Below are 20,432 nucleotides of genomic sequence, written 5' to 3' on the forward strand. Positions count from 1 at the left end.
CTCTCCTCTCCTCTCCTCTCCTCTCCTCTCCTCTCCTCTCCTCTCCTCTTCTCTCCTCTTCTCATCTCTCTCTGTCTCTCTGTCTCTTTCTCTCTCTGCCTGGTCCTCCCTAACTGTGATTAAGTCCTAGCTCAACTCTCCTCTCCTGCCCAGCTATTGGCTTTTCAGCTCTTTATTAACCAATCAGAAATGATGGAAAACAATTCTTACACAACGTTGAAACAGGATATTCTTCAATAATCATGACAATGCTCACGTTCAGACTGCCACCAGATCCCTGGTCACAGAAATTAGCATCTGAATACACAGTGCACAAAGCCAGCCCACATTGTATTCCCCTTTTAGTCCAATAAAAGGCCTTTTCTCTTACAATAATAAACTATATACAATAAGAACAATTATGAAAATTATCAGGTGAGAATTGTATTCACATTGTCCAGTCAATTTGTATTTGACAACTTTGGAGATTGTACTCTACTGTCTATCCTATCTCAGTGAGTTCAGAGTTCTATACTTAAATCAATTTTTATCACAACTTGCATTTATCAATCTAGAAACATTTTAGACCTAAAAAAACATTATTTACTCCTAAAAAACTTAAACTTATATGTGATACTACTACTAGTCTTCAGCTCCATCTGAGACCTGAGAAGGGTAAATATTTCCTGAATAGACAGGAAGTGCAGAGCAAGCATCTTCCAAAACTATAGAAATGACAAAGATAGCTGGCTGCCTGAACAGTCACCCATGATTCCTCAGCAACATTGGGGCATCATCTTTGGCCTTCTGGACTAGTATATGACAGACATTTTTGTGAAGCAGGAATTATGAAGGGTTGTTTATCTTGTAGTGGCAAAGCTTGGAAGTTGACACTTGTGCGTCTTTTTTGCTCAGTTTAGACAGCATGCTGTTTGCAGTTGAGGCAAGGGCAGTTTCTTTCCCAGTGGATAGCTTGCCGCATTTGAAGCAATGCCCATGATCTGTTTTGAAGTAGATTTAGGATGCTGTCAGGAACTGACATGTCTCACTGTCATAAAAAAGCCTTTTATTAATAAAACATTTTCAAATTCCATATTCTGTAGATCTCCGACATTTTTTGAAGACTGACTAGGGAAATGTTTGATTAAATAAAGCTCCTGTGATTAACTAACTAGTAGCTAAACATGACCATAGTTTGATTAACTGACTTGGATTTTTAATTATCCTAAACAGTTTAATAGCAGCTTTCTATGACTAGAACTTCACAACATTTTTAAATGAGTTGCATAAAAACAATGCCTTATTCAAGAGTTGAAACTTGTAGAGTATGTTGTAACAAAAGAAACCATAAATTTTGTCAATATATAAAAATCCATACCAATGTAAAAAATTAAGTAGGTTCAATGAAGTACTCCTTTATCCTATCTTTCCTATACCCCTTTTTTTTCTTTTTATTCCTCTTCCATCTTCCCCCTTTAACACTAGATAGGAGAGAAAGAATGAGAGAGGGAAAAAAAAGAAAGAGAAAAATCTCTGAATTTAACCTTTCTTCCCTGACCATGACCACTGACGACTTACAGCCAACCCCCCTTAAACAATGACAAACATCCATCACCCACCCAGTTACCAAAACCACCCACCCACCCCACTTTTGGGGAATGGGGCATGCACCAAGCACTGCCGCAAATGCACTTCTCTTGATTGTTTTAATTTACCTACCATCTTACCATCCTTTTAATTCAACTGCCATCCTCTCTACTCTGCGAATGGTCAGCGTAGGTGTGAAGAGAACCTTCCAGCTCAGTGGTTCTCAACTTTCCTAATGATGCAACACTTTTATACAGCTCCTCATGTTGTGGTGACCCCAACCATAAAATTGCTTGTTGCTACTTCGTAACTGTAATGTTGCTACTGTTATGAATCATAGTGTAAATATCTGAAATATAGGATATCTGATATATGACCCCCAGAGGGGTGGCTACCTACAGTTTGAGAACCCCACTGTTCTGCAGGAAGCAGTCAAGGTCAACTTAACAAATTCTTAATTGTTAAAAATCAGATATGAAGATGAAGCCTCACTCCCTCTTGTCTCTCCATATGCCCCATACACACCCTTAGAGACAGAGCCATTCTAACCTCTCTTCTACCTTTCAGATATTTGAGACACATAGTTCCCTGCAACTTTTTTCTTCACGTGATATTTACTAAATACCAAATGGTTGTTTTACTCATCTGTGTGTAAAGAAAACATGATATTTGGCTTTCCCCCCCTATAATATATGGATTACAGCACCAAGCCACATGACCCACATATAGTCTCCATACATTGTTCCTTAAGCTTCTTGAGGTAAGAGGAAAGTTCATGGTGATATTCTGTCAAGGCAGTTTCAAAAAGCCTCAAATAAACATGAGGATAATACTGAATAATTTGATATAGATGAATGTAAGAAGAGATTTACCCAACCAGCTAGTAAAATTAATTTTAAGCTTTTGGTAATCAAAACTGTATGATGCTAGTACTAGAACAGACTGACACATGGAACAAATTAGAAAATTAAGAAACAGATTTGACTTAACGTAAACATATGGCAAATACCTTTTGTTGTGGGAATTCTATTTCAAAATGGTGAAACATATAAATAAGTTGTATAAATAAGAGGTTGTTTTTAAAGAGCAAAACATTAAATTACAATATGATAGAACCGACTAAATTATGAGTACTTACATACTGGACACTAACCTTAAATGTATCATTTGAACATAGTGGATGTGATCAACTTAGAATGGGGTCATATTTGATAAACCCATGACAAGTTAAAAATACTCTAAGCCAAAAGTGCATTTACTTCACCTAATCTGGCAGACATTATAGCTTATCAATAAAATATATTGTAGTATAGCACATCCTTACCCTTTTGATCACATGATTCACTGAGACCTGTGATTTGGGACCACTGAGAAGCATCATAAAGGAACGCTCTACCACATAGCACTAGCCTAAGATAAGATAACCTCAAAGTTTGGAGTATAGTTTCTATGAATATATGTTGCTCTTGTATATTGTAGAGTCAGAAAATCTTGTCAAACATCAAAATCAAGGATCAAGCATATTTATGATTGAAAAGAGTTCATAATACATTGTTGGAAACAAATATCAGATTGTAGAATTTATATATGATTTATGTTACTATATGACATAGAAAATTAGATACAGCAGTACATGTCTATTATCTCAGCACTTGGGAGGCTGAGGCAGAAGACTGAAAAGTTTGAGGTGGGTGTGGGCTACATAGACACTGTTGCAAAATACTTGAAGGAAAAACAACTATGGATACAAAGACACTCAAAACACAAATTAGGGAAGGGGTAATCTCTTCAATAAATAGTTGTGAAAAACCTCATAGGTATGTTACTTCAGATTTTCATCTCAGACTATATGCAAAAAAATTAACCTGAAATGGACTTAAAACATAAAACCAAAAACTGTAAAACTACTAGAAGAAAACAGAATTAAAATCTTCATGATGTTGGTTTTGGCATTTGTTTTTTATCTCAGCACAAAAGAATTAACAAAAACAAAGTAGACAAATGAATTACATTGGATAAATGGCTTTTGTATATCAGATAAAGTATTTATAAATCATACATGATATAAAGGGTTTATATTGTTATACAGGGCACTGAAACAGCTCCACAGTTGGAAACAATTAAATCTTTAAAATGAACAAAGGACTTGGATAGTTGTTCCCTAAAGAAGATATGTAAGATGACCAATAGATATAAAAAAGTCCTCTGCTCAATAATCAGGGAAATTCAAACCAAAGTTACAATGATAGCTCATAGCTGGTAGAATGGCTAATGCAAAAAAGATAAAACTCACCACTATTGGGAGAATATGGAGAAAATGAAATCCATAAACACCACTGGATAAAATAACAGTTGATGCACCCATTATGGAAAATGCTTAGAATTTCCCAAAAAATTAAAAATATTGAGAATGATTCATCCCACTGTTGGGTATTCAGCAAAGGGTATGAAATCAGTGTTCTGAGCAGTTACAAGGCTCACATGTGTGTTGTCGCCCTGTTCACAGAAGTCAGACTGTGTAAATCATTCCATCTTTACAGTTAAACTCCCGAGTCATTCTTTTAAGGATTTAAAAATCTTAGTAATCCTTTATAAACAGTGAGCCTGCAACTTTACCAAGTCCATGAATTGTTCTGAAAAATTTAGCGTAGGGTTTTAGCTGGAGACTTTTTAATTTATTTTATTTTTAAGAGTATAATGCTGTTGCATCATTCCTCCCTTCCCTTTCCTCTGTCTAAAACCTCTCAGGTATACCCTACTTGTTCTCTTTCAAGCTCATGCTCACTTTTCAATAATTATTATTGTATACCTATGTACATAATATGTACATATATGTATATGTATGTATATCCTTGCTCAGTCTGTAAAAGTCACTTTTATGTATGTTTTCAGAGTGAAAATTCTTTTTCTTTTCTTCTTTTTTTCTTTTCTCCCTCTTCTTCCTCCTTCTCCTCCTCTTCTTCTTCTTGTCATTTCCCATACTGTTCCAGTATTTGTTGTCAGTTGTTTTGTTGACGTTTACAATTCCAGCGAACATTGGAGACTGACTAGACGCTGTTCAGTTTTACATTTGTAACCTCAGTTTCTCTCTTCTTCCTTCCTTGTTTCTGTTCTTTCTTTCATTGTCCTTCCTTCACTGTGCTACCTAGGCTGCTGGCCTCAAATTCAAAATATCACTCATCCTCGTGTGGCTGGGATTGCTTAGGACATCATAGTCTTCAGTTTTGAAAGGCAATGAAGTAAGCGACAACAAACTAACAAAAAAGGGAATGCCTTGGGTGTACAGATTTTAGTATGATTATCCTATATTATATGTCTAACATCCACTTATAAGTGAGTATATACTGCTGTGACTTTCTGCTTCAGAGATACCTCACTCAGGATGATATTTTCTAGATGCCACCATTTGCCCGAAAATTTCATGATATCCTTATTTTTAATTGCTGAGTGTATTCCATTGTGTAAATGTACCACAGTTTCTGTATCCATTCCTCCCTTGAGGGACATCTGGGTTGCTTCCAGTTTCTGGCCATTATGAATAAAACTGTTACAAACATGGTTTAGCAAATGCCCTTCTTGTGTACTTGAGCATATTTTGGATATATGCCTGGGAGTGGTATAGTTGGATCTTGAGGTAGCGCTAATTCCTAATTGTCTGAGATAGTGCCAGATTGATTTCCAAAGTGGTTGTACAAGGTTACATTCCCACCAAACCTAATCAAGAAGGAGGACCCTGAATAAGATGCTCAGTCTTCATTCAGATAGACAAATGGGACGGACATCGGAAGAGGGAGAAAACAGGGAACGGGACAGGAATCAACCACAGAAGGTTTTTGAAAGACTCTACCCGGAAGTGTATCAAAGCAGATACTGAGACTCATAGCCAAACTTTGGGCAGAATGCAGGTAATCTTATGAAAGAAGAAGGAGATAGAAATACCTGGAGAGGACAGGAGCTCCACAAGGAGAGCAACAGAACTAAAAAATAGGGGCACAGGGGTCTTTTGTGAGACTGATATTCCAAATAAGGACCACGCATGGAAATAACCTAGAACCCCTGCACAGACATAGCCTGTGACAGCTCAGTGTCCAAGAGGGTTCCCCAGTAATAGGAACAGGGGCTGTCTCTGACATGAACCATGAACCCAGGGGCTATCTCTTTGATCACCTCCACCTGAGGGAGGAGCAGCCTTACCAGTCCACAGAAGAAGACAATGCAGCCGGTCCTGATGAGACCTGATAGAGTAGGGTCAGATGGAAGGGGAAGAAGACCTCCCCTATCATTGGACTGGAGGAGGAGAATAGGAGAAGAAGAAGTAGGGAGGGTAGAATTGGGAAGGGGTAGGGGAGGGGCTACAACTGGGATATACTATGAATAAACTGTAATTAATAAAAATAAAATAAAAATTTAAAAAGTGAATTCATTTCTGTGACAGTAGTAGTCTGTCTGCTTAAAGGACAAGGGCCTGTCCCTGGGATGCATAGAGGTATTCAGCTCCTGATATGCAGCAGCAGATTCTGGAGAGAGGGTGGTGCAGAGGGCAAGCACACAGGGCAAAGGCAGGATGTCTAGTCTAGCCCCACGGGTGACTAGCTGGAGATTCCCGGCAATGGGGAGTCTATTCTGTTGCTTTCTAGTTCCTTTCCTCAGCTTATTGTGTTAAAGTGTTTATTTTTGTAAGAAAAGTAATACTATCAATTCATAAAACTTATTTTGGTGAATTGACCCATATTTCTGCTCTTTGTCTTATAAACATTAGTCTTCTTCTTCGTTTTGTTTTGTTTCTGTTTTTTGCCTTTTAGGAGGTCTGCTCTTCCCCCCACTTTGTGAGATTGCTCTGGAGGGCGAGCCTTTCAGATGTTGAGAAAATCATTATGTGGCTCTCCAGCTTCTCTGGCTGGAACGCTGTGGCTCCTTTTATCATTTTTTCTTCGATATGGGTTTTAAAGCACATACCCTACTGATTGCTTCCTCTAGATGCTTTCTACTTTGTCACCCTTTGTTGTTAAAAATAAATTACTCCCAATTTCTTGCTTTCAATAGAGTAGAGTGAACATAATTGACTCTTTGATGTGTGAGGGTCTGGTGTGGTCTGAAAGCAATTACCCTGACCTTGAATTCCACTTACTGTAAATATCATTATAGAGAAAGTAGGAGCTCACTCTAAATCTGTATCAACCCTGGAATAGAGTATGGAAGATATTTTGAAAATGAGTTTATTTTCTTGTTATTTGTTTCTCAGTTGTGAAGTGTACTTTATAAGGTAACAAACACAAAAAATGTGATTCATTCTGAAATCCATCGTGCAAATAATTTGTCTTCTCTAGTAGACTATGAACTCCCTGAGAGCAAGGACTATTTCTTACCAACTAAAACAAAATGTCCAGTGTGTAGCTTCCAATGCTTAATGTAGTCTCTCTAACACACACATACATGCACACACTCACACACAAATAGCACACACACATATAATCACACACACATGCATACTCACACACACACACACCACATGCCTAAACACACACACTCAAAAACACTCACACACTCACACACACACACAAACACACATGTGAACACACATGGGGAAGGTCCAGTAATTATTGGTAAGTAGTTAATACATCATGCATAAGAAATTAAGATGTTATACAATTAACTGAACTGTGGTTTTTAGAATATAATGAGGTATTAGTAACATAAAATTTGGATCTAAATTACATCCTAACCTTAAAAAGGATTAGTCACACTGTGTTAGTTAGATAGCTAGCAGTATTCGCAAAAAATATTAATGTGTTGGATAGGATACTTATAATTCTGAGAGAAAACTCAAATAGCAATACCTTAAACTACAAGGATGCTAGTGTTTGCTTATAAAGCTGGAAGAAACTGGTCCTACGTCTATCCAAGCAACTCAATTATATCCTAAGGGTACCAGGCACTTTTGTCTTAATGGTGCAACTTTACCATTTTGTTCTTGAGTTTGCATTATAGTAAAAAACAAAAAAAAATCTTCCCCTTTCCTAGAGAGTAGTATAGGGGTAGCCTCCTCATAGACTTCTTTGGGGAAACATATCCCTTCAGCCTCCCCCTTCCCCCACCCCTAGAGGATTCTGCTTGTGTCTAAGGAGCCAAAGATGAGTTACATAGTTTTCTCTAGGAGGCTGCAAAGAGCAGGGTCTTGGAAATGACTGTTGATTAAAACTGCTTATGCCATAGCTTGGTCATCAAGTGGGTCCCCTAACAATGGGAGTAGGGGCTGTCTCTGACTCTGTTGCCTGCCTTTGGGTCTCTTTCCCTTAGCTGGGCTGCCTTGTCTGGCCTCAGTGGGAGAGGATGCATGTAGTCCTGCTGTGCCTTGAGGTGAAAAGATGGGTTGGTACCCCTGGGGGGTCTCCCCTTCTCTGAGAAAAATAAGGGGGGGTGGGAAGAGGGGAGCATGAGGGTGGGACTGGGAGGAAGGAGGGAGGGGGCTGGGATCAGATTGTAAAGTGATTAAATAAAAATTAACTAAGTAAGTAAATAAATTGAATAACTGTTTACCCTGTGACTAGGAAGTAGATATATACAACAGAAGAAGATCAAGACTGTTAGTAACTAATGCAGTCTCCGGGTAGCCAAATGATATAAGAACTCTCAGAAAACATCATTGCTCACACCGGAGTGGCATGGTTATAGGACCTTTTCAGGTAGAACATCAGTTATTAGCCAATTTGATACCAACTGATGGACCTAGTTTTATTTTCTGGTTTTTATAACTCAGACAAGGCTATATTTTTATTAAGAAGGTTTTGATTCTCTCTCCTTTTCAGGAGTCTTATCCAAAGAAGAGGAATTACACCATGGAAATTGTGCCATCTGCTTCTCTGGACACATTCCCTTCGGAAAATGAAAACTTTCTTTGTGATCTCGTGGACACAGCTGTTACAAAGAAACCTTGCTCCTTAGAAATCGCAAGGGCACCTTCTCCGAGAGCTGGTAATATTTCCTATTAACAATTAGCCAATTCAATTTGCATATTCACATAAGTAAAGTTACACTATTAATACTTTATTTCATCTTATATTATCAACATGGAAGTGCCCCAGGGTAGTCGCAGGGATCAATTTTGCATTTCAAGTGAGTACAGGGAAGCCATGGGTTTCCCTGTGAAACCTCTTCATGATTAAGGGCTCTTTTTGGAGATGAAGCTACCTGGATGCATTTTAACCATTAGAACCTGGGTCAGATGTAATGCTCTGGGTCCCTGGTGGCAGGCGTCTTTATTATACCTTAGTGCATCCTGTTTCCAATTTCCTGAACTATATTTCACTTCTAAGTTTATTTTATGTTTTTATAGCATGTTTAGATCTGTTATTTTCTGTTTTTGTCTGTTGTTTGTTTGTTGTTTGGCTTGGTTTGGTTTGCTTTGGTTTTGAGACAGGGTTCATTATGTAGCTCAGGCTGTCCTGGTACTCACTATGTAGACCAGGCTGGCCTTGAACTCACAGAGATATGCCTGTTTCTGTCTCCCATGTGCTGCGATTAAAGGCATGCATCACCATGCCTGGTCTGTTTTTTCCTTTTTCAGTTTATGTTACAAACTAGTGGACAAGACCAGTCAAATATTGTGCCTCTTCACTGCTAGGGAAAATGAATTTGTATCTTACTTAAGATGAATAAAAGGTTGGGCCTTCAGAACATGAATCTTTGCCTGACCATTGATGATATCCAGGATGTTGCTATAAAAGTGAATAGAGGAGGAAAGATTCAGATGACTACTCAGTGTATTCAGAGCCCTCAGGGCCTTCGGGAAAGTCGGGAAGAGAAGCAGAAGAAAGGTTGACAGTTTAGTTGCTGCTTGTGTTTGTATGATGAATTTTAGAAGCGATACTGTAAAACCAGGTGAGAAATGGTACACACAGTGAGGCTCTGGACACAGGAAATAAAAATGGGAATGGAAAATACAGGTTACATGGTCAGTATTTAAAAAGTTATGATGATAGCATAGGAGGTAGGCAGGTGGGAGAGGGAAGTGCTAATTCATTAGGATAATGAAGGCTCTGTCTCCTGTGAGGGTTGGAAAGACTCTCTGATGTGGGGAGGTACTGAAGTTGAGGCATACAAAGAAGGCAGAATGGGTAGATGTTAGCAATCCAGTAGTCTAGGTAAATGCAAACATTCCTTGCCCAGGGATGGAAAAATGGAAGAATGGTCATTGTTATAGAGGAATTCTCTTACATTTCCAAGTGTGTTTGTTCTGCATACCTTGGCACCTTCTGGGCACAGCTCGGCAGTAGAGTGCCTGTCCACCATGTCCAGTGCTCTTGGTTCATGCCCCAGTATTTGGGGTGGGGTGGGGAAGAAATGGCTGAAAGGAAGACTTTAAAGGGGTTGAGGTAAAACCCAGAAAAGCCATTATGAATGAGTGGCTAGAAACTTTCACAGAGGTGAACAAATAGACATTGAGCAGTGCTGAGGCCAAAGAATGGTATGAACTATAAAAATAAAAAAAGAAAGACTTTTTTAGATAAGGTGAAATGTAGTAATAAAACAGTTGAAAACTAAAAGTATTTACTCTGTGTCCTGAGTACTTATGTGTGTCACCTCATGTGTCCCTTAGGGTGCTATGAGATATTAACATTATCCGTTGTCTGGAATGAGGACATGCAGGCCCTGACACACAGGTAGGGTCAGAGGATTATGTTAATAAGGTTGGGGCTTGAATTTAAGTGGTACAACTTGTATTCATTATGTTTTATAGTGCTGTGTTATGTCAGAGGATGCGGTGAATTAGGAGTTGTGGACAAGGAACTGGGTATGGAGGAATATAGAAGTCAGATGGAAGTTCTCATGTGACAGTAAAAATCAGAAAAGGTGTCAGGAAAGCAAAAGGCCAGCTGAGCACAGGCCATAGATGAAGGCAAACAAATGAGTGATTCACATGTCATCATAGAAAATAAAAGCTGTGTCATGGCATGGAATGGGTGAAAGCACAGACAGGCGTGGTAGTGCACGCCTGTAATCCCAGCACTCTGGGAGGCAGAGGCAGGTGGATCTCTGTGAACTTGAGGCCAGCCTGGTCTACAAAGCAAGTCCAGGAAAGCCAAGGCTACACAGAGAAACCCTGTGTTTTAAAAAAAGAAAAAGGTGAAACCTGGAACTTTGCAATAAGGGACATGGCAGACTTGAGGCAGGAAAATATAGGCAGCATGTGCCAAACTGTAAGAGCTTTAACTAGGGAATAGGCACAGGGTGGTGTCAGGATTGATGATAGGGGAAGGGGTGCAAGCATGGAAGGGTGGTTTCCTCTTAGTCATCTGTCAAAATATGATCCATTTCCTTGATGTGCCAGGAGAATTCTGAATGCTAAGGACCTTTGGATAAAGAAGAGTTGTGCGTAGGTGCCAAGGATGATTAGGCTCTAGTCGACTCTGCTGCAAACAACGAATGCTGCATAAGGGAAGAATCGGGGTGCAATGGTGCACACTAGTAATCCCAGTGCTTGGTGAGGAAGAGGCAGGCAGATCTCTATGAGTTCAAGGCCAGCCTGGTCTACAAAGTGAGTCCAGGACAGCCAAAGCTACACAGAGAAACCTTGTCTCAAAAAAAAACAATGGTGTGTGTGTGTGTGTGTGTGTGTGTGTGTGTGCATGTGTGTGTAAGAAAAACATCTTAACAGCACCAAAAAGCTCATGAAAAAAATCAAATGATTAGATAACTTCTGACTTTGGAGCCCCTTTTATCAGCACATTGGAGAAGGAGGTAGACCAAAGGACTGTAGCGAAGGCACATTTGTCCTAAAGAACCTTAGCACAAATCACTGGTGAGGGCTTCAAAGGGAGAAACTATGACTGGAAAGCTGAAGTAATTTCAAGCAAAGAGAAGCTTTGGAAAAATAAACACCAAAATATATTTGAAATGAAAAAGTAAACTTCTGGAATTAGGAAAAGAAGGTACATACAACATAAGAAAACTAGTAAATGGATGTTATGAGATAAACTTCCCCTGGAGGAAGATTTAGTGAATGGGAAATAGGGCAAGAAGAAAATTCTCAAATCACTATGCAGAAAGAAAAAGGACAAAATAGAATCATATATTGTGTGGTATATACCTACCAAGAATTTCTTACAAGTCTGGTCAAGGTTTCAGTGTTCTGGAAGTAATATATTGGAGGAAACATCATCCCATAGAACCCTGCCCTAAGGAGGCTGATAAGTGAATGGTAAAAGTTATTATATTTTATAGTATGGAAGGATGCAATATTTCATAGAGCCCTTTGGAAGCAATAGGAAAGAGCATTTAACCTCCCCTGGAAGCATAAGGTACAATTTATGGAGAGAGGGTGTCTGTGATGTATGTCTATTAAAAGCCACAACGCTTGTGCTGATAAGAGCAATTTATTTTGCTCATGAATCTGTGACTGTAACACGTATTTTTTTTTTTTTTAACAAGGATTACCCTTCTACCACATTGTATCACCTGGGATGGCTCACTTAGAAAGCCACTTTTTTTTTTTTCCTTTTCGTGCTGGGAATTGAACCCCTCAGGGTACTCTATGTGGTTGGTGCTCTAACTCTGAGCTACACTCCCAGTCCACAAAGGTAAGGCTGATGCCAATGCCTCTTAAAAGACAGAGCTGGTTGGAGACCTGGCAGGTTGTATTGGCTATACACTGGGGGCTTAGTAAAGGGTGTGGTGTGGAGTTCTGTTACCTTCTGCTGATGGCACGTATTTCCTTTGAAGCAGCGGCTCAAAGGAAATTCTGAAGATCAGTGTCTCTCCCCACTACCAGTGGAAGCTCCTGCACTTTCATTTTGTTCTCACTTTGTGCTCTGGAAATCTGGGATGTGAGCATGGCCAGGCTTCTGGTGGGGGCTCTCTTGCTGGCTTGTGGAAAGCTGACATTTCACTGTGTGCTTATGTCTGCTCTTTGTGTGTGTGCTGAGTGAGTGACTCTTGCATTTTTTGCCCCTGAGAAGTAACCATATTTAAGGAAAAAACTTTAGGAAGATCAGGACACTTCTTCCCAGCTTTCAGTCTCTCTTTGAAGCCTTCCCCAGGGATTTTGTCATAACTCCTTAGGTCCCCACAGCCTCTTTCTCCCCCATGAGCTTTTAGCTTTCATAGTCACTTGTTTTCAGGTTCCCTACCTTCTGCCTGCTGCTGACAAGTCATCATATTAAAGCCACATGTTTTAAGTTTTCTACTAGAACATCCAAATTCCAACTCTCAAAGTCTCTTTCAGGTACTGTTTGCCCTCTAACAAGCCAACCTTAATACTTAGTTAAAACAACAACAACGGTATACAGTCATTTATTTTTCTTATAAATCTGCCTTTCTGGGATGACTCTGCAGTAGTTCCTCTCTTGCTGTTCCAAGTAATTGTGGAAGGGCATCTTGAGTAAACACTGTAGTAGTATCTGTGTATAATATAGTATCTTGGGCCAAGTGGGCTGGCTCTATAACCCTAATATGAGGAGGCAGAGGCAGGTGGATGACTGTGAATTTGTGACCATCTTTGGCAACATTGTAAGCTCCATACCACTCTGGGCTAATTTCAAACAGATCCACAGACATCTTATCTTTCTTATTTGCTGTGGCCTACTGTGGATTACTCATGGTGTCTGTTGGGTTTCCAAGAACACACCGCAAGAAAATGTGGCAGAGGATGCACTCCTTTGTATGGTTTAGCACTGAAAGGCAACATCACTTCTCCTGTAGTCCAGAGCCTCCCTGCATTATAATGGATTTTTCTTTCTCTGACCCTTGACATAGGAGTGCCAGCTACATCATAACATAAGCTGCTTTTGGAAAACACAAATTCATAAAACTATTTGTTTTTTTTTTTTCCCTAAATGGAGCGAGAGTTAATTTACATGGATATATGATTCCCCTATTGTCTTTGATGCTTGGGTTTGGTATAGAAATCAGGTTGACAAATTGACCCAGCTGAATTCATAACAGTTTGTGCTTAGCCCTTTGGGCTGTGTTTATGAATTATACCAGTGGGACATCTAGAATTAAAGTGGATATCATGTGTTTTTTAATCATAGGAATAAAAATGAATATAGATTCCTGGCAGGGACTCCCGAAGAACTGCGTTCTGTGAATACCATAGCTGGCGAGACAGTCTCAGGATAGCTGTGTCTTTGCTGGCTAGATTAGGAAAAAGTTTTCACCCCCTACGCTATGGCTGCTATATTCTGCTTATTCAGTTAACTTGTCTGTCTAGGATTCATGTAGAGACCTCAAGGTTCCCACTTCTATGAGTACTTTATGACTTGTGTTTAGCTTCGCACTGTCTCTTCAAGATCGGGTTAATGAGCTAATGAACTTGGGGGAGCCACTGACCTCTCCTGGAGTTCCTGATATGTTCCCTCTGGTACAGCAGGACTTGCAGATGTGGTGACAACTCCTAATGCAGACATGTCTCAGACTGAATGGTGAGAAAACTACCTACTCATCCATCAAGTATATGTGCTCTGATGTTCTAGGCATTGTGTTAAGTGTTGCCAAGAAAACAGAGTTAAAGTACAAGTCCTAAAAGATAGAAAATTCAAAGGGTAGTAAGTGCAACAAGCAAAGCCAAGTACTCTTGGATGGTAGGAGAAAAGGTGTATGGGTTATAACTGCCTTCCAACAGATGCTCTCTGAACTCAGCCTCAACTAAGGAAGATTAGATGGATGAATGAGAGGATATGTATGACACTGTGGCCAAGGAACCGTGTGTGTGGAGATCCATGGGCATGGAAGAATGAAATTCATTCAGAAACTAACCTCTTAGAGTATAGGATGCTGCTAAGGTGGAATGAATAATAAGAAAGAGAAGATAATGTGGCATCATCAGGTATTTGGTTTAGAATGATCATTATGAAACAAAATGGGTTTGGAATGTCCAGAGATGAGGTTGGAAGCAGGAAAATTATTTAGTTGATCAATTTGTATCCTGGTTAGAGCCTTGAACGTCAACTTGATACAACTTAGAGTCATCTGAGGGGAAAATCTTCAATTGGAGAATTACCTAGCTCATATTGGCCTGGAAACATGTGTATGGGTGATTATCTTGATTATTAATTGATACTGACAGGCCCAGCCCCAAGCATCATTAGGCTCAGGTCCTAAGCTTAGGACTGACTACCTAGCCTGTATAGTAAAGCTAGCTAAGCATGAGGCAGAGAGTGAGCCAGCAAGCAACATCCTGAGTAGTTTCTGCTTCAAAAGACTCCCTTGACTTCCTGCCCTTGATGTATTTTTACCTGGAAGTGTAAGCCCTTTACTCCCCAAGTTGCTTTTGGTCATGGTGTTTATTTCAACAATGGAAAGGCAACTTAAATAACATACAATCAGTAAGAAAGGACCATGGCCAGCCTAGTGGCCACGCTGGTGGAAGAGGGAGTAAGGAGAATGATGCTGAAAGCGTTGAGAAGTAAAGTGCATTCCTCTCCCTTCAGAGACTTTGACATTTCAAAAATAAATAGACGGCACATTAGAGAACCATGTCTCCAGGAGTGCGTGCTGTGGCGTAAGGTGACTCTGTTGCAGAGCATGTGTGTGTTTGAAGCAAACTGGGACGGCCGTTCTGCACAGGAACTGCCCAAATACTTTCCTTGTGGGAGAGAGGAGGGAGAAGAAACCAGAGACATGGAAAAGGATAGTCAGATCTTAAAAGGAAGACCAAGAGATTAAGTTGTTCACCCTCCAAAAGGGCTTGAAGTTTGCGTCTTAATCCTTGGTTCCTTAGGTGTGATTTTTATTGGAGAATTTTGAGATCATCCTCGTAGAAGTAATACCTAAGTAGGCCTTCCTGGACATGCCCAACCTGTGGCCCCATGCAGTAGAAGACAGCTATGAACATAATGGTAAACTCACACAAAACATTGGGGACTGTGTTTGTTTGTTGTTCACTTTTTTTATTGCTTTGTTTTGGCAGGAGAGTGACTGGATTGTGTGATTTCCTAGCATCTGTCTTGTAGATGTCATCCATGTGATAGTGCATTGTCAAAAGATTTGCTGTACCCATCAGAAATACAGTATGACCTGTGTTTTTATAGAAAGGGAAAAGGCAATGTGAAGTGACACAATAAAAATGGAGCACTCCACAAGCCAAGCAAAGAGGCCTGTGCAGAGCGTTCTCACAAGGAATCTGTCCTGCTGATGTCCCAATCTGAGACCCCCTAACCAACAGAACTAAGAAATGAAATGTTTGTTGTGTACACTATGCGTTTTGCTATATTACAAAGGCTCTATGGGTCGAACACAGAGGCTAATAAAATGAGCACACATGTCTAATGTGTTAGCATGCATGGATCTGCCCACACAGGCCAAATCCTGCCTGGCTTTCTTATCTGAGAGACTGAGCAATTTCTTCCTGGTAACTGGCAGTGGCACTCATAGATATATCTCTTCCAAAAAACTCAGTTAAGTATGCATATTAGTCCCCTTTCTATATTTATTAGGCAGATGAACAAAACTTTTTTAACCATACTTTAATTCTAATATGAAAGTGAATTAGTAGTGTCTTTATGGTCAGCCATATTTTATAAATCAACCAGCAAAATGAGTTTTTTATCTAAGGAGCCCTTTGCTAGTACCTCAGTGACTGCAGATTTCATATGATATAAGAATGATAATACTGGACTCCTAAAGTAAGGACTGGTAAGGTTCCTATTCGTGCTGCCACTGTTAAATTGTCCCCTGCCCCTCAAGCAGGGGACTTTGTATTTTCATGGTGGTGACGCAGTTATATAAATGAACAACAATAAAAAGGAATTAATGAATGAGTTATCTTTAAAAGAAAATGGCTGTGATAGCAGTAAAACGCCTTTATGAAATAGATGCCATCAAAGATGATGTTTTATTGTCTGCCTTTCATTTAATTTTATCCTTCACAAGGGAATTTTTCCATTGCGTGGTAACTAAGCAACCTGTTATTTTGAATCACTTAGTGCAGGCTTTGCACAGTATGGGTGCTCAATAAATCCATTTTGATTAATGAGCAATTTATAACAACACTAGCAAAGACTGTTTCCAATCCTGTTGAGAGAGAATGGATGATCTCTAATAAAAAGGGCATGTTCAGTAGCGACACGCTAGGGTAGTGGGGGTCTTGGCTACCTCTGCTCAGTTTGCTAATGTGCTTACTGGACCATGGCTTACCCGAAATGGAAGTGTCACCTATGAGTAATCCTCCATACCCCATTCCATCTTTTCTGCCATCTGACATAGCAGGATTGCAGGATTGAGGCTGTATGTGGGGGTTCAGGGTTCTGTAACTTATTTGTAATCATATATATAATGTTTATATATGGTAAACATATATAATGTTTGAGATAGTGAAGATTTCTTAATTCTGATGCCAAAATTTTGAAATTAAAATAATCCTAACTGGACCAGGACAAACGTTTATCTCTGCTAAGCAAGTGAACAATGTAAACATGATTTCTGTGGGTATGTTTAAATAATTTAAAAGATCAAACTATTTTTAGGACCCTTGGCAGCGTTCTTTTATAAATAAATACTGGTTTTTCTGATAAGAACCATTTTTATCAGACAGCAGTCATTTATCTGGCATTTGCTCTATGCTCAGTGATTCTGTAGTCATTTATTCAGTTAGAGATCCACACGGTAAATTGGTAGCCTTGTGCTGGTCAGAGGGGAACAGAAAGGAAGAACCGGATTCCCACGTCCATGGTGGAGTCCTGGTCCATCAGCCACCGAATTTATCCACATGGGCATTCTGACAAGGCAAGTGTTTCACTTTGCTCACATTGGTGGAAGCTTGCTGTAAGTTAAAACATTCTAAACAGAGAGGAAATCACCCCAAATGAGTTTCACCTGTACTTTAAATGGAGAAACATAAACCATAGATGAAGGCTTCTAAAAATACAATGAAGTCTTGCTAAGCTGAAGTTGCAGGCCTTTTATGTTGTGCATACCTTCTGAAAACAAGTTCTCCTCTAATGTCAGGCTGTGTATAGTAATGAGAGAGGTAATACTTATTCATGCATATATGCCCATGTAATTCAAGCAGATCCCCCCACCGCCCGTTTCTCTGCTATCTTCTGATTCCAGGTGCTTTTCCTCCCTTGTCTCAGTAGCTGATCTTATATTTTAATTCATAAAGGATATAGAAGTCATACACGTGGCATCTCAGAATTTTGAGATGGAAGCAGGATGTTCAAGACATAGATGTCAGCCTGAGCTATGTGAGACTGTGTCTCTAATAAACAAAAAGAGTAAAAACAAGAATATAGAGACAGACAGATACACACACTCACACACATGCACAGAGAGAGGGAGAGAGAGAGAAAGAGGGAGGGAAGGAGACAGACAAAAACAGAGAGAGATACAGAGAGAACAGGAATACCACCCCTGACTCCTTCCTCTTATTTGTCCCTTCTGTTAACGTAGGTGGAGATTTTCTCTCCCTGTTAGTTGTTTCTTCTGCGCTCCAGTCTCTGCCTTCTTAGCAATTTTACCCTTTCATTCATTCTTTTCTCCTTCAGTGTATGTGTGTGCATAATAATTGATAATGAAAACAAGTAAATGACAAATAGGAATTTCACGATCCTTCCAGATGCTTAGCTACTTTTCTCTCTCCACCATAATCTCCTGTGTTTATTTTCTTTCTCCTCTTTCACTTCTCAGATCACCACAGTCAGGTTTCCACTCCTTGTTCGTCTACTGAAATGCACTTTCTAAGGTAGCAAGGGTCTTGAAGCCAGGAAACCTAAAATGACATTTCTTAATCCCCATTTTTCTTAACCTCTCAGTCACACAAGCTGGTGATCACTCCCCTGTGACAGTTTTTACTCCTCTGCTGTCCAAGGCAAGTTTTCATCAATTTTGTTCTTCCCTGTTTTGACAGATGACCCTTTTGTACAGTTTTAGAATTTTTGAGTTACTTGAGCTGCAGTTAAAGTCCTTTTGTTCTCTCTCTCTAGTCTGTCTGTCTGTCTCTCTCTCTCTCCCTTGCTCCCTTCATCTGTTTGTCTGTCTTTGTGTCTGTCTCGCTACATCTTTCTTTCTCTTCCTCTCTCTGCTTTTATTTGGTAATTATATGTGCAGTGTGGCTTTTATTACACTCAATGTGCTGAAGGCTTGCAAATATTTATTTATAGTTATAACCACTTCTCTTAATTTAAAGCTCACCCATATATCCATTTCCTAATCTACCCACTATCCACGGAATATGCTTGTGTCTCAAATGCACTCCAAGTAGTGCATATATCACAATGTAAACTTTCCAATCTCGCCTCCAAATCGTGTTTTTCTCAACAGGTTCCTTATTTCGGTAAAAGGATTAATCATCAACCCAACTGCAGCAACTGAAAGTGTCAATCTTGCCACCTACCTCTCCATCAGCTCTCGAATTCACTAACCAAGTCTTATGAGTTTTAGGAGGAATAGATTATAGGATAATTTTGGTCCTTATTGTCTGTGTCTCAGATCTACTTGCTTCTCTGGGTTTCCACTATCACCATTCACTCCTGATTATCCTTCAGCCTTCTCTTTATAACACAGCCACAAATCTGATTGCATTATTCCATCAGTTAAAACCCTTTTGTGGTTTGACATTGCTCTTAGAAGAAAATACCAAATTTTTTAATAAGGAGCTCTGACTGATACTGAAGATGCTGGACAAAGGGCCTTCTAAAACTGCTTTCCTTGATGAGCCTTGTTGTCAAAATTGTGTAGTTGTTTTGGGGTTTCAGTTGTTTGATTTCTATCCCTCCAAATGTTGCTATCCACCATTGCACCTATAGCTTCTACCCAAGTCACTGCCTCAATTATGTTAAAAAAGGAAGTAATGTGTTTGAATAATTTATCCATAGTAACCTGATTTTAAACTAGTTTGTAAGATAGTACTCCCATTCCTATTCTACACATAAGAGAGTCAGGCCATAAAACAGTTCAGAATTTGTGAGCAGCTGAGAATGCTAGAATTCAAATACAGAGGGTTTGTTCATATTCTTAACTGTAGTCACAATTAATTATCCAATTATGGAGTCTATGGTTTTTGAAGTTTTTATCTGTCTGTTTGATTTAGCGTCACAAGATAAATCTTGATTTTTCTTTCTTTTCGAAAGAAAATAGGAAGCTTTGGGAATTTGTTTACTATTGGTGAGAAAACCTATGTGTGCCCACCTGTAGACACTGTAGAATATCCTAATTATTCTAAAGTAAGTGGATAAATCCTAGACAAACCAAAAGTCAAAATGAATAATACACCTGAAGGGGAGGGTCACTGAAGTCATGAAGATACATTTGCTGTTGTTTTGTCTCGAGACAGAGGCTCATATAGCCCAGGCTTGCCTGAAACTTCCTGTGTGGCTGAGGATGACCTTGAACTTTAGATCCTCTTGTCTGTCCCTCCTGAGGGCTAGAATTACAAGCATACATCTGATTTGTGTGGTGCTGAGGAATGGAACCCAGAGCTTTATGCTGGCTAGACAACATTGCAACTGAGCTACTCCCTACCCCAAAATAATGCTTTTGAGTAAGGATTATGTAGATTCTCACAAAGGCACATAGTTACCCTTCAGTAAAGATCTGTTGAGTGAATCAATGCATATTTACATGAGTATTGTTCAGTGCTAAATATTCATTTACATATTTACATGAGTATTGTTTAGTGCTACATATTCATGTTCATGGTGAAACCAGAAGATATTACACTGCAGTGCTTGTTTTTAATGTACTGTTAATTTGTTTGCATACTTTTTGTATTCTCCAAATTTTCCACTGCTGGAGCAAATTATTTTTTTTATTATAATTAAAGAATGATTTAAAATAACTTCCTTGTCTATAAGGTTAAAATACATTTTTTTTAAAACAGTTTGGTTTTATCTAACTCATGTCAAATATGTACATTATTTCCTTCTTTGAAG

General features: G+C 39.3%; 1 protein-coding gene across 4 annotated transcripts in view; it reads left to right on the forward strand.

Annotated features, from left to right (window-relative positions):
* The window catches only part of Anks1b (ankyrin repeat and sterile alpha motif domain containing 1B), a 1,067,094-nt gene that overhangs the window by 379,924 nt on the left and 666,738 nt on the right, over positions 1–20,432 (forward strand). For all 4 annotated transcript variants that reach the window (XM_055627859.1, XM_055627860.1, XM_055627861.1 and 1 more), the window contains exon 10: positions 8,373–8,538. In XM_055627859.1, the coding sequence (XP_055483834.1) occupies positions 8,373–8,538 (166 nt within the window). The remainder of the gene's footprint in view (positions 1–8,372; positions 8,539–20,432) is intronic.

Source organism: Psammomys obesus, unplaced genomic scaffold, assembly GCF_907164565.1.
Source record: "Psammomys obesus unplaced genomic scaffold, mPsaObe1.curated_primary_1811, whole genome shotgun sequence".
NCBI lineage: Eukaryota > Metazoa > Chordata > Mammalia > Rodentia > Muridae > Psammomys > Psammomys obesus.